Source organism: Simochromis diagramma, unplaced genomic scaffold (genome assembly GCF_900408965.1).
Source record: "Simochromis diagramma unplaced genomic scaffold, fSimDia1.1 OVJJ01000641.1, whole genome shotgun sequence".
NCBI classification, from domain to species: Eukaryota; Metazoa; Chordata; class Actinopteri; order Cichliformes; family Cichlidae; genus Simochromis; species Simochromis diagramma.
This window is the reverse complement of record NW_024387440.1, coordinates 198695-211665: the sequence shown is the minus strand read 5'-3', so window position 1 is coordinate 211665 and position 12971 is coordinate 198695. Positions and strand designations below refer to the sequence as shown.

Below are 12971 nucleotides of genomic sequence, written 5' to 3'. Positions count from 1 at the left end.
TAATAAAGTGTCTTTTTCTGTTAGCGCTGAGTCTGCGATTGGATCCTTTTGTGCACGCGCGGCGCGGCGCATGACAGTACGGACTGGCCAGAATGGATCCAGCAGAACCAATACGTTCAGCTATTAATAAGCAGGGTGCCATGCTCGGCCGACACGATCAGTTACTTCTCTTACTTCAGGATCAGTATCAAGAGCTTAGCGAGAAACGGGGAGAAATGCGTGCTAAACAGCCCGACCCCGGCATACCGTTGTGTGACGTTGTGTTTCCACGGCGAATTGGACCAGTGTGGGGTTTCCTTTTTCAGTGTACCCTTTTCTTCAGTTGCTCGCCACTCGCCTTCCCCACTGACGCGGCCAAGATTTCCCACTTTGTGGGACTGCTGAGTGGAAGCGCATTGGCGTGGGCTGAAGCCTATTTATCTTTTAACCCGATACAGAGTTGCGACTTCGATGACTTCCTCGAAGAATTCAAAGCAACTTTCTCCCCGCCAGTTTCCGAGGATGATGCTGCTCAAAAGCTAGTGGTGCTCTGCCAGGGCCGGAGTTTCGCACAGTGGCAGCCGCTGTTGGCTGGCCCGATTCGGCCCTAAGGGGCATTTTCCTACGCTCCCTGAACGATCAGATGAAAGATCAGCTCGCGTTTCACGAGGCAGCTAAATCATTCAAGGATTTTGTGTCACTCGCCCGTAGAATTGATAAGTGTCTACGGGAGAGAGAGGCTGAACTGCGGTCCAAGCCACCGAAACCCGTGTTGTACCCAGAACTTCGCGTGTCACCGCCCCTGCCCCCATTTAGCTCTCCAGCGGCGTGCGCTCGCTCACTGTCTCCTCCTCCGCCGGAGCCGATGCAGATCGGGCGCTCTCGGCTCTCGCCGGAGGAAAGGGAACGCCGTTTTCGGGCCGGGGACTGCTTATACTGTGGGAAGCCGGAACACCGCATCGCCAGCTGCCCGGGTCGCCCAAACGGACCAGCTCACCGGTAGGTTCGGGGATACGGGTGGGCAGCACATTAAATGCTATTAGACCCCGATTAGTTGTGTCCGTTGCCATAGTAACCAACAAAAAGACTGTTACATTCAGCGCATTAGTGGATTCTGGGGCGGAGCAAAATCTCATAGATGAGAAGCTGGCTAAAGAGCTGGAAGTACCACTCACTCTGTTGGAACCTCCCCTCCCTGCGTCAGCGCTGAATAAACAAGTGTTTGCTTACATCACCCATCGGACTGCGCCTGTGAAAGTAATCACTTCCGGGAATCATAACGAATCACTTTCATTCTTTACCTTCCCGTCTCCCGACACCGCGCTCGTATTAGGTTACCCGTGGCTGCAAAGACATAATCCCCACATTGATTGGGCAGGGAGCAAGATCGCCAGTTGGAGTTTGTTCTGCCTAGCTAATTGCCTGAGATCAGCAGTTCCCGCTCCACCAGCTAACCTGACCCCACTTGTTACACAAGTACATGACCTTTCCTCCATTCCACCCGAGTACCATGACTTACAGGAAGTGTTTAACAAGGACAAGGCTATCTCTCTGCCACCTCACCGCCCCTATGACTGCGCCATTGACCTGCTACCTGGAGCCCCGCTGCCCTCCAGCCGGTTGTACAACCTGTCTCGCCCTGAGAGGGTGTCGATGGAAAAGTATATCCAAGAATCACTCGCGGCCGGTATTATTCGACCCTCTTCTTCCCCTGTAGCTGCAGGTTTCTTCTTCGTGGGGGAAAAAGGACGGTTCGTTGCGGCCATGCATTGATTACCGGGGCTTAAATGACATCACTGTAAAGAACAAATACCCTCTTCCGCTGATAAACTCTGTTTTTGGATGTCTCCAGGAAGCCACCGTTTTCACAAAACTGGATCTGCGAAACGCGTACCATCTGGTCCGGATAAGGGAGGGGGACAAGTGGAAGACCGCTTTTAACACACCACTGGGCCACTTTGAGTATTTGGTTATGCTATTCGGCTTAACAAATGCCCCTGCAGTTTTTCAAACTCTAGTGTGCTCTGAGACTTTGCCATTGTGTTTCTTCAATTTGTACAGTCTTAGTTTAAGCAGTAGGATCAAAGCCATTCCTTTGATCCTGACCACCTCTCCAACCACTCTGTGCTGGGGGAGGTTTTATTGTAGATACATCCTATCTGAAAGATCTGTTTCTTTTGATGTAAACTTCCTGGGTTTACGACCCTTTGGTCAGCAGGAGGTCTGACACACACACACACACACACACACTCTTACAGAAGTTCACACATATACATAAAATGCTTTGTCTTAGAACAAAGGGTGCGTGGCTTTGTTCTGATGTGTTTTGTGTGAACTGTCTCCCAATAAAAGGTAGCAGGAGGAGGTCAGAGGAGGGGGTCATTGTCGTGCTGGACACAGACGAGGCCTCCCTTCCGCAAATAATAAATCGATCGACTGTCTTGTTTTCTTCATGATGAATAAGTCTCTAGAATTAGCGGGGCTTGTGGAAACACAGACCTTGTTGTCCTTCGGAGCCGGAACCTTGCATCCACCGAGGAGAGGGAGAGGACGCCACCGCAACGTCTGGGATGATTGACGTAAAGCCCTGGTGTTTCACTTTGCTTTGTCACCAGGCCGGGAAGTTTGCGCCTGAACTCCCCTCGGAATGGATGACGATTGACGGGATCCAGAGACTCTTCCCATGAACGTAAACAAACAGTTAGTACAGAAGGCCTTAGAGAGCGGCTACGTGACCCTGCGTTGACCGCAGATACGGGAGCGCGCTAGCCGCGTGAGAGAGACGCAGGCTTCTCCGCCGTTTGGGGCGTGGAGACAACCTAGGTTCGGTAGCTCCGCCGTGAGGAGTGTTCGGAATCTCTGCCATTTGGGTTGTTTGGAGAGTGTCCGACGGTTGAATTCTCCGCCATTTGGGGTGTTTGAGAGTTTTCAACAGAGAGCGCTAGCTGTGCGTGCAGACGCAAGCGATAGGCCTATGTTGTGTGTGTGTGCGGGCCAGACGTGGTCTGCGTGAGTGTGGCTGATTGTTGTCTTGTAATGGAGAATAAAATGTGTAAGTCTGCCTTAGAAGGGAATGTAAAATTTATGGAGAAATTTTTACCAGGCAGCACGCAGTATGTAGGTTGTTGGTGTGAGAAATATGGATTTGAAGGGACATTAGTGGAAGTTCAGTGTAAAATGCTTGTAGAAAGAATAGCTGTAAGTGTAGCAGGTAAAACAGGGAAAGCGAAGCAGAGGAAGGAATTGCAGTTAGCAGTTGCTAAGTTGTGGCTGGAGCAGGCTCAAAAGAGAAGAGAAGCACAGAATGTTAAAAGAGCAATATTGCAAGCAGTAGTTGTGAAACCTGAGGATGAAACAGCTCAATCCACTGCAACTACTTTAGAACAACACAAAATTTCAGAGTTTGGAGTTTCTTTAGTTCATTCCTGGGATTCCGCCTTCCTCAGTTTGTAGTCTGTCAGCTTAGTCAGACAAGATGGCATCCAGGCAGGTTCAGTTTCAAAATGCTCCTGAATGAAAAAATTCATGGATATTTTTGTGTTTTGTATATATTTATAGATATAAATCTTTAGAGGTTTGACATTCAGGCACACTGGGAAAAAAAAGCTAAATTCTCTGTATCACAATAATTTGGGCCCTGGGCCTGAATTCAACATCAAAGAATTTATTGACAAACAAAATCAATAACATTTGAAGGATTCCTTGATGTTCATGTAGACTTTTGTTTCATTATCATTCATGTTTTCATACACATATTGTATACAAAGACTATTTGTTAAGTTGTTAGAGCTGTGTACATCATGCAATCTTTTGTATAGACAGCATACAAATGCAAACTAGGCATGCTACAATAAAGTGTTACCACAAAGGAAACTGAGGACTCATCACAAGACTTTATTTAATCACTCATTTTGACATGAACACCTACAGTATGAGCATTTTCATTTATTTAATTGTGACATTAAATCTCATATTGTAAAGACTCAACATTGTAATAAGCATTATGTTGTTCATTTAGACTATTTAGGTTTATCCTTTTTTCATGCAAAGTGTAAATCTCAGCTAAAACTATTCTCAGCTAAACAGTCTTTGTCATTGTCAGTGTCACCAGCTGTCTTACTACATAACCCAACATGGACTTTTGATTATGTGGGTTATTAGGTCCCTGCCTCTGTGGAACAGGCAATCTCTCACTTTGGGACAGGGCCAAAGGACCCTGTGCTCCCACAGTGTTGGTTTGTTCACTAATATCATTGTGTTTCTGTAATCCTTGTTGTATCTGACAGACTGCCTGTGCATTCTTCTGACATCTCAGTAATCCTCTCTCAGTCTCATGAAAGAGAACATCAACATGCAGGATTACATTTGGAAATATCTGAGACCATCCTGTCCCACTTGTTGAGTAGTTTGTCTGTCGGGTATGGTGCATCACAACCAGGATGATGTCTTTATTACCTGCACACAGCAGAAACATCCCTAAATAAATAAAATCAAATAAAAAGCCATTGCATTGTTACTGTTTTGGATGGTTAGAGGGCTGAAACCATAAGAAAAGATGTTTCCATGATTATCTTGAAAACTGAATTAAAATATTCATATGTATATTGATAGTGAGTAAAGTAAAAGAGAAACTATAAAACTATAAAAAACTGAACATACTTTATATTATTGTGACCAAGCTTTATGATACCTGGTGCTTTAGCCATGGCTGCCTCCACATCTGACCTAACACGAGAGTTGATTGGGCAGAAAACAATGACAGTGTTGCATTCCTGTAGGTCTATGCTCTCCACCAGTAGCTGTTGAGACAAATTTACTTGGTACAGCACATCTTTGTCCGCCCCGAAGGTCTCAGCTGTACAGTAACTGTAGAACTTTACTGCATCTGCACACATTTTGAAAAGAGGAAAAACTTAACAGAAAGCTTTAAAACTTTTTTTTACTTTGATTGGACGCTCACTCAGACACATGACTAGATGGCAAATTTTGTCTTCTTGATAAGAAACGAGGTTGTATTTACCATGTAATGAAGTAATGCATACTGTGGTACACAATGTGGTGTGATTTGTTAAAAAAGGGAGAATTGGCAAGAGGTTGAAACTCTTCTTTGTCCCTCCCATGGAAAATACTCTGGAAGCACCGTTAATCTACCAATTATTTAATTATTTTGTACAACTTTCAGTGTCATGTAGAGAATATTTATGAAAGTCATCTAAACAAGTTCAGAGGGTAAATGTATAACCACTGCATTTACAAGAATATTTAAATTTATTTATCAAAAAACAAATGAAATCATTTTAGTAGCTGTCTTTTATTAAAGATATAAGAAATCTGATAAATGCTATTTTTCATACCATTTTGGCCTGAAATTGTATAATGAAAAGGTGAAATGTATATAATTCATACAGGTATTTATGCACATACCTGTATGAGGGTGTTTCACGAAATCAACCAAGCATTTGAAGAATTTGTTGATTTTATCATCCTCATGGCGTTTTTGATAGGCCACCAACAATGTTTTAGCAGCTGAAAAGATAAATGAGAGTTTCAGGCTGCTTCACTGTGAATGGTTTTTAGCTGCTTCAGCTGAAAAGTAGAAAAGTATTTAGTTTTCGCTTCCAATTGTTTGTCCAAGGTATACCAGGAGGCATTACTGATGGAGCTTTGGAAAGCGAAGGTTTTCTGTGTCAGAAATTCATTAACAAATTCTTACAGTGTGACAGTTACACGACAAAGTGAGCAGATTAATATATGGCATGAAATGATTCAGAACATACTGACCAATAGGACATGTGGCAGAGAAGAAAACTTTGCATAATTTTATTTAGAAATGGCAATACGGTTTAAGAAGTCGAAGAAGAAATACCCTTTAATTAGTTGGTACATACCCTCCCTGTATTCTTCTGGAAGATTGTTAATGTGTTTGTGCAGCTTCTGAAAGAAATTGCAGACAAATTGATTTATTTACAAATCAAACTACTGTTGATTTGCTGCTTTGACTCACTTAAAGGAATGACAGCTTTATTTTTGTTGTTTTTAATGAAGTGAATACTAATTAAAACTCCTGTTTTTTGCATTTACGTGTGGACGAGGAATACAGAGTTCGTCACGCAACGTCACAGGTACGAGCATTTTTTCACGTCACGCTGTGCGCCACGTTATTGTTTACATGAGATTAATTGCAGAATGGCAGATAGTCAGATTAACAGTATTTTGTCACTATCTTCAGGTTTTACATGCTTGCACACACACACGCAGTTACTGTGCCTCCATTTAGAAAGTCAGAGGCGTTATAGTGTAATTATTTTACATGTAGTTGTTTTTTCCCTGTGTAATAATATTCAACATTGCTATCAATATATTTTTCAAAAAATGCCTCTCTGTGTAAAATGGGCTTAAAAACATAAACAACTGTGGGATACTGTTTGTCCGTGATTTGAACCGGGGGAACAAATCGTGGCAGGATCAGCGTGATGTTATTTGTATCCCGCTGTAACTTTACTGTATAAAGAGCTAACATCTCCAAAATGTCAGGAGTAGTTAGTCATTATGAGAAGTGTTTGTGAACTAAATATCAAGAATGTGGGATCCTGTTTGTCCATGATTTGAACAGCCCAGCACGTGCTCCCGACGAAGGGAAAACCAATCCTGCAGAGGAGACCTACCTTGGCACTTGTGCAGGTGAAACCAAAGGGAAGATATGCTTCTTCATATTTATTGTCTTTGGCTTAGAATGAAGTTGGTTTGGAAACATATTCAGCGATGCTTCATCTCCTGCTTTGCATTTCTGTGGGCGCTAGCAGTGTCCAAGCGCTTTGTTTTTTTCCTTTTCATGGCCCCCCTGCCATGGGGGGGCCATGAAAGACCATCAAAGTGTGGGGCCCGTGAAAGGCCATTAAAGTGTGGGCGGGCCCCACACTTTGGGAAGGTCTGGTCTAGCACAACACCTGGAGCTAATGGGGCAGTGTCCAAGCGTTTCACTCCACATATTTCACACACAAGGGTCAGTTCTACAGGCAGAAACATGGGTGTGCCATGGGCTCCCCAGTTTCACCGATCGTGGCCATTTTGTACATGGAAGAAGTGGAAAAGAGGGCTTTGCCATCCTACCCTGGAACACCATCAAGCCATTGGTTCAGATATGTGGATGACACCTGGGTGAAAATCAAATCTCAGGACGTACCACAATTCACGGATCACATTAACTAGGTGGACCGACACATGAAATTGACCAGGGAGGATATGAAAAGTGGCAGATTACCCTTCTTAGACAGTACGATTTCCATCAGTAATGGGGGACATCTAAAAGCTGATGTTTACTAGGTAAAAACTGGGTGTCATCAGGACGCTACAACACAGAGCGAATACCATCCCCACTGACACAGCGGCCAGGGAGGCAGAAGAACAGCACATCAAGAAGGCCCTGAGTGAATGTGGATAAAAGCTGGACTTTTGTCAAAGCTGGAAAGACACCTAAAGAAAGCTCCAGCCGATCCAGGAGAGAAGGACGACCGCTGCCTAAGAGAAAACCTGTAGTGATCCCATATGTGTCAGGAGTATCGGAGCAGTCGAGATGCATTTTTTCTAAACTCTCTGTGGCTTTTAAACCCCAAAACACGCTGCGCCAAAAATTGGTCCACCCCGACACAGACAGAGTAACATAGTGTACGCTGTTAAGTGCCAGGACGATTGCCAGGATTTATACATTGGGGAAACCAAACAACCTCTGTCGAAGCGGATGGCACAACACAGAAGAGCCACCTCATCAGGCCAGGACTTTGCAGTCTATTTACACCTACAGCCCAGTGGACACTCTTTCAATTATGTGGATGTACACATCCTGGACAGGGAGGAACGCTGGTTTGAGGGCGGAGTCAAGGAGGACATTTCTGTGAAAAAGGAAAGACCATCTCTGAATCTGGGAGGGGGCCAAAGGGTTCATCTTTCACCATCTTACAATGCTGTGATTGCAGCCATTCCCCAACTCTCTGTGAATGGTACTCATGGCCATTGATCAGTGGTCTTTGATCAGTGGGTTTTGGTCATGAGAATTTGCATAATTGTGATTAAGGAACTGACCTCACAGTCCATTGTTCCTTCAGTGGGCTGGTTTCAGTCATTATGCAAATGTACTGGTTATAAGACTAAGGAGCTTGGAAAGAAAACCGCCTGGACTTCTTGAGTTGCTTGAAGACGTTTCACCTCTCATCCGAGAAGCTTCTTCAGTTCTAAGGATCAGTGGTGGGGAGTCCCAGATTTAAACCCAGTGGGAGTTCCCCCCCAAAGGTGTGAAAGCGGGTGTGGGTCCTAATCAGCCAGAGTTTCGGGTGAGCTCATTGTGAAACCTGGCCCCACCCTATCATGTGATTCCCTGAGGTCAGATGGCCCAGGATGTGAGTGGGCGTTAAGGCGTCTGGGAAGGGATCTCAAAACTGGATTATAGATGGCAGAGAGTTGGTGTCGTAAACCCCCGCCTCTGTTCAAAGATGGTCGCTCACAGTGGACATAGATGGCTTCTTTCACTCCTCTTTCAAACCATCTGTCCTCTCTGTCCAAAATGTGAACCTTGGCATCCTCGAAAGAGTGTCCTTTATCCTTAAGATGCAGATGGACTGCTGAGTCTTGTCCTGTGGAGGTGGCTCTTCTGTGTTGTGCCATGCGCTTGTGAAGTGGCTGTAATCGAACCTTTCCGTCGCGTTTGGGTGAAATCATAAATACTGTGTTTTACATCTGATTGCCTCAAGGCCTTATGATATCATCCACACTATGCACTTAAACATAAAAGTGATGATCACCTGTTTTTGAGTGTTTTAATCAACTTTCACGGGGTTTGGGCAGGTAAGGGCAGCAGAGAATGGAGCTGATCATCCACAGAAACACAGAAATCCAGGGAAGAATGTTGAGTCATTTTTCCAGGAGATAAGAGGCTTTGTTGTGGTAAAAAATATTTTGTACTTGTAAATCAAATGCGTTGTTGTGAACTTTTTTAACCTTGCAAACCAAAATGTCTGAAGGTTTTATGTTTGTGCATCTATAGATGAAAAGAAGTTACATTTTGTTTTCTTAAGGCCTGATTAAATATACAAAGCAAAACCCTACCTGTAAAACTCCGCAATCAAGTTGCCTGGCTGTGTGTGAGTTTCAACTTGCCAGTACGACCCAATTGTTTTTTTGTTTTGGTTTTTGTTACCCAATTTTTTCTTCCTTTCAGCTGATGGTTCATGTCAATCCCAAATGTAAAACTCCAAAAACAAGATTCAGGCATATCTAGTACACACAGAGCTGCCACACAAAGAAATGACAGAGCATAGAGCGTAGCCAGCGCTACAAATTTTGGATCCTCAGCGCAGTGCATGCTACGTCCACTGTGAAAGGGCCTTTACCCTGCGTAGTGTGACTCACAGCAATGGTCCTGGGTCAGTCCTGACTTTGTGTTAAACTAACCCTAAAGCAATAATAGCATTTCTAACCACTGATATACCACAACTTCAACAGCTAGCAAAAGTTAGGGACCTAGCTTGTAAGAGCCTTGTGTGACCAACAAGGGAAAGATGGTTCACAACTTCACCTGAGAGTAAAAAGATAGAAAGAGTGAAGAGGTGGAGAGAGACAGAAAGAAGGAAGAACACTCCAGGCCAGCCAGGACTATGACACTATTAGATTTAAAGGTCCAAGATTCAGCTGCTTAGCCTTTTTCTTCTGTGACACCAGGAAATAAACATCTTTTGAAAACCACAGCTGTTACTTCTCCACCTTCTACTCAGGTTGTTACTTATGAATGTTTTAACTGGGCTGGTTCTTTTCTATCTGAGCCTTTACAACACTTTATATAACATACCTTGTTCAGTTTTATTCTTTGTTTAAATGCTTTCTGTGTAACATTCACACTCTAAACAAGTTTCTTGTTGTTCATTTAATGTCTTGATTAGATCTTTAAGAAGTTATTACCTTATTACTTACTACTACTGCTACATTGAAAGTGCTTTATAAAACTATCATTATTATTGTCATTATTATTGTTATAAATTAGGATTTGTTCATACTAAATGAAACTGTCTGTTTAATCTGCAAAATGAGTGGCTGAAAGTTTAGATGAATGAAATGAATCGACAAACAGCAGCATTTTTTGCTGCAGCAGGAAAACTGAACAGAATGTATGTAAGAGGTCAGAGTGAGGATGACGTCACTTAATACAGGAAATACATGTTTGTCTGTTTTGATGATGAAGGACTTCTTCAGCTCTGTAAACAGCTACACTTGAGAGGACAGAGGTGATTTCATGGATCAATAACAATGTGTTTATCAGCTTTCATCATCGCAGTGCAGACATGACGTCAGATCTATCAGAGTGAAGGCCGTCTCTCTGATGACGTCACAGAGCAGAGTCCTTCTGTCCAATAAAGGATCTCAGATCAGCTGCTGCCATCTTGTGGCCACAGTTGGTTACTGTCTCTGAAAGTTGTCTCATGTTTCCTGTTGTCCTGCTAACAAAGGCTGGAGCTCATCATGCTGAGAGGGCAGCAGCATTTTGTGGCTCTTCACACATGTTCATTATATTCTGATGATCCTGGATGGAGACAAACTACAGATAAGTGTGTTCAGCCCAACTAGTTTATCTCATTACAGCAGTTTGATGTTTCCCTTTGAATCCCCCTGAAGATCCTGACAGTGAAGCACGTACATAATACTCCAGCCTTTCAACTCTGAGCTTATTTAGTTCTATTAATACACTGAAATCTCATTTGTGTCATGAAGAAAGTCTTTAATCAAACAGAATTCAAAGATCAGAAACATTTCATATATGGAGTTAAACATGAATCATTGTTTCAACAACATATTTATTGTTGTCATAAACAGACAAGAAGACAACAACAAACTGCTCCTCCCATTCAACACATGTCAGTCCATATCCCAGCAAACTAAATCATCTCCATTTACACATCAAATAGAAACATGAATCACTCGTAATGATTAGAAACTTGATAGAATTTCAAATCTAGTTTGGGGAGTCATTCAGTGAGAAACAGTGAAATGATTTTCCATGTGAAAAGGTGGACAGCAGAAACAGAAAGAAACAGTGAGAACTAAAAGAGAAACAAAGAGCTTTGGAACAACGAGGCAGCAGGAGGACAGCTGCAGTTTAACAGCTTCAACTCACTGACAGGAAACAACATTAGAAACATCATCATCCTCAACTCATCTGCTGCACTGACACTGACACCTTCAACGGCAACACCTTCACTTTATCACCAGTGTTAATGATTGGAAACATCCTGTGAGTGAAAGTGTGTGTGAAGGTGTGTATGTGTGTGTTAGTATCAGGATCAGAGAACGACAGCTTTCCTCTGTTCCAGTCCAGATTCACTCTGATCCTCTGGAACTTCTTCTCTACTGAGAGAGCAGTTTCACATGATGGTGAGTGTGCTGAGTATTTACCTGTAGAAAACCGTAATCTCCATAATCCAGACTCAATGTATCCCTTCCTCTGCACAGACTCTGCTAACACCCCCAGAGCCCACCATGTACTGTCTCCAACCTCGACATCCCAGCTGTGAGTCCCTGAGTTAAAACCCTCAGAGCCCAGGACACAGCAGGAATAATCAAACCTCTCTGGATTATCAGGAAGCTGCTGCTTCTCTCCTCCTCGTCTCACACTGGTCAGATCTTCAGACAGAATGAGTTTTGGATGAGCAGTGTTTGGGTCCAGAATGAGAGGAGTGTAGGAGACCATGTCCTTCATGTTGTTCCAGATGTTGAAGGTCAGGTTGCCCAGGTGTTTGGCCTGGTCTATCAGAGCTCCTGAGGGCAGCTGTGGATCATCCAGCAGGGGGCAGCGCTGGACTCTTTCCACTGCAGCCTTGTAGTTGTGCAGGAATGAGACGTCTTCAGCTCTCAGCTCCTCCTCTGTGGCTCTGACTGTGTCTGAAAGAGCTGCTATCTCTCTGCTCAGAGCCTCCATCTTCTCCTTCATCATGCCACTCTTCTGCTCCTCTTCCTCCCTCAGTGCAGCCAGCCTGGCCTCCTCTTCCTCTGTTAGAAACTGGTGAAGCTTCTTAAACTGCTCCTTAATCTGCCTCTCTGTGTGTCGGGCCTGGACCTTAATGTGTTCTGCTGTTTGATCAAACTCCACTTGAACTTCTTCACAAACCTTTAACTTCTTCTTTAAGGGCTCCAGAGTTTCCTGAAGTTCCTTCTTGTGTTGTTGTGCAGCTTCATCGATGGGTCTGAATCTGTGATTGGTGTGATTTTCTGAGTCTCTGCAGACGAGACACACTGGCTGCTGATGGTCCAGACAGAAGAGTTTGAGTTTCTCAGAGTGCAGACTGCAGAGAGCCTCTGAAGCTCTCTGATCTCTCTCCTGTAAGAACGACTCACACAGGTTCTTTAAAGCCAGATTTAAAGGTGGTTCATTCTTTGAAGATCTTCTCTTACAAACTGGACACTCGTGTGTTGGTCTCTCTCTCCACCATCTCTTCAGACAGTCTTTACAGAAGCTGTGGCTACATGACAGAAGAACAGGATCTCTGAAGACCTCCTGACAGACCGGACAGCAGAGATCCTCCTCTGATCTGGAAGCCATTGAGTCTGTGAGTGAAGCTGAAAACAGCAGACAGGAAGTACAGTCAGTCCTGGCTCCCCTCCCTCCTCTACCACCTTCACTGAAACTTCCTTTGAGTCGTGTTTCTGCTCAAACTCACATTCAGTGTGTGGAGCGTCAGCAGCTTGAAGCAGCAGTGTTGGAGTTTTCCACTTTTCTCTCCTGTAGCTGGACTCACTCAGAGGAAGCTGCTAGTTTGGTCTGAGCTCAGTCTGATCGTCTGTGCGTCTCTCTTTACTGAAGAAGAAAAACATCCTGTTTCCTGGTTTGTAGCATTTCAGTGACATAGAGGCCGGAACATCATTCAGCGTGAGTGTGACAGCAGAGTGCAGACGTTTGTTGCAGATCAGAAACGAAACCTTTTCTCAAGCGTAGAAAATAAACTGTGACTCAG

At 43.9% G+C, this 12971-nt stretch overlaps 1 protein-coding gene and 1 long non-coding RNA gene across 2 annotated transcripts; both read right to left on the bottom strand.

The window, feature by feature from the left end:
* Window positions 1–3524: 3524 nt before the first annotated feature.
* On the bottom strand, window positions 3525–6131 carry LOC120722519. The gene is made up of 4 exons (XR_005693499.1): window positions 5868–6131; window positions 5404–5505; window positions 4670–4864; window positions 3525–4434 (listed from the first exon to the last, which is right to left on the bottom strand). It is a non-coding gene; the product is annotated as an uncharacterized LOC120722519 (long non-coding RNA).
* Window positions 6132–11098: 4967 nt separating this feature from the next.
* On the bottom strand, window positions 11099–12721 carry LOC120722508 (nuclear factor 7, brain-like). The gene is made up of 2 exons (XM_040013518.1): window positions 12678–12721; window positions 11099–12576 (listed from the first exon to the last, which is right to left on the bottom strand). The coding sequence occupies exon 2, from the start codon at window positions 12557–12559 to the stop codon at window positions 11171–11173; it is 1389 nt and encodes a 462-aa protein (XP_039869452.1). The 5' UTR covers window positions 12560–12576; window positions 12678–12721; the 3' UTR covers window positions 11099–11170.
* Window positions 12722–12971: the final 250 nt, after the last annotated feature.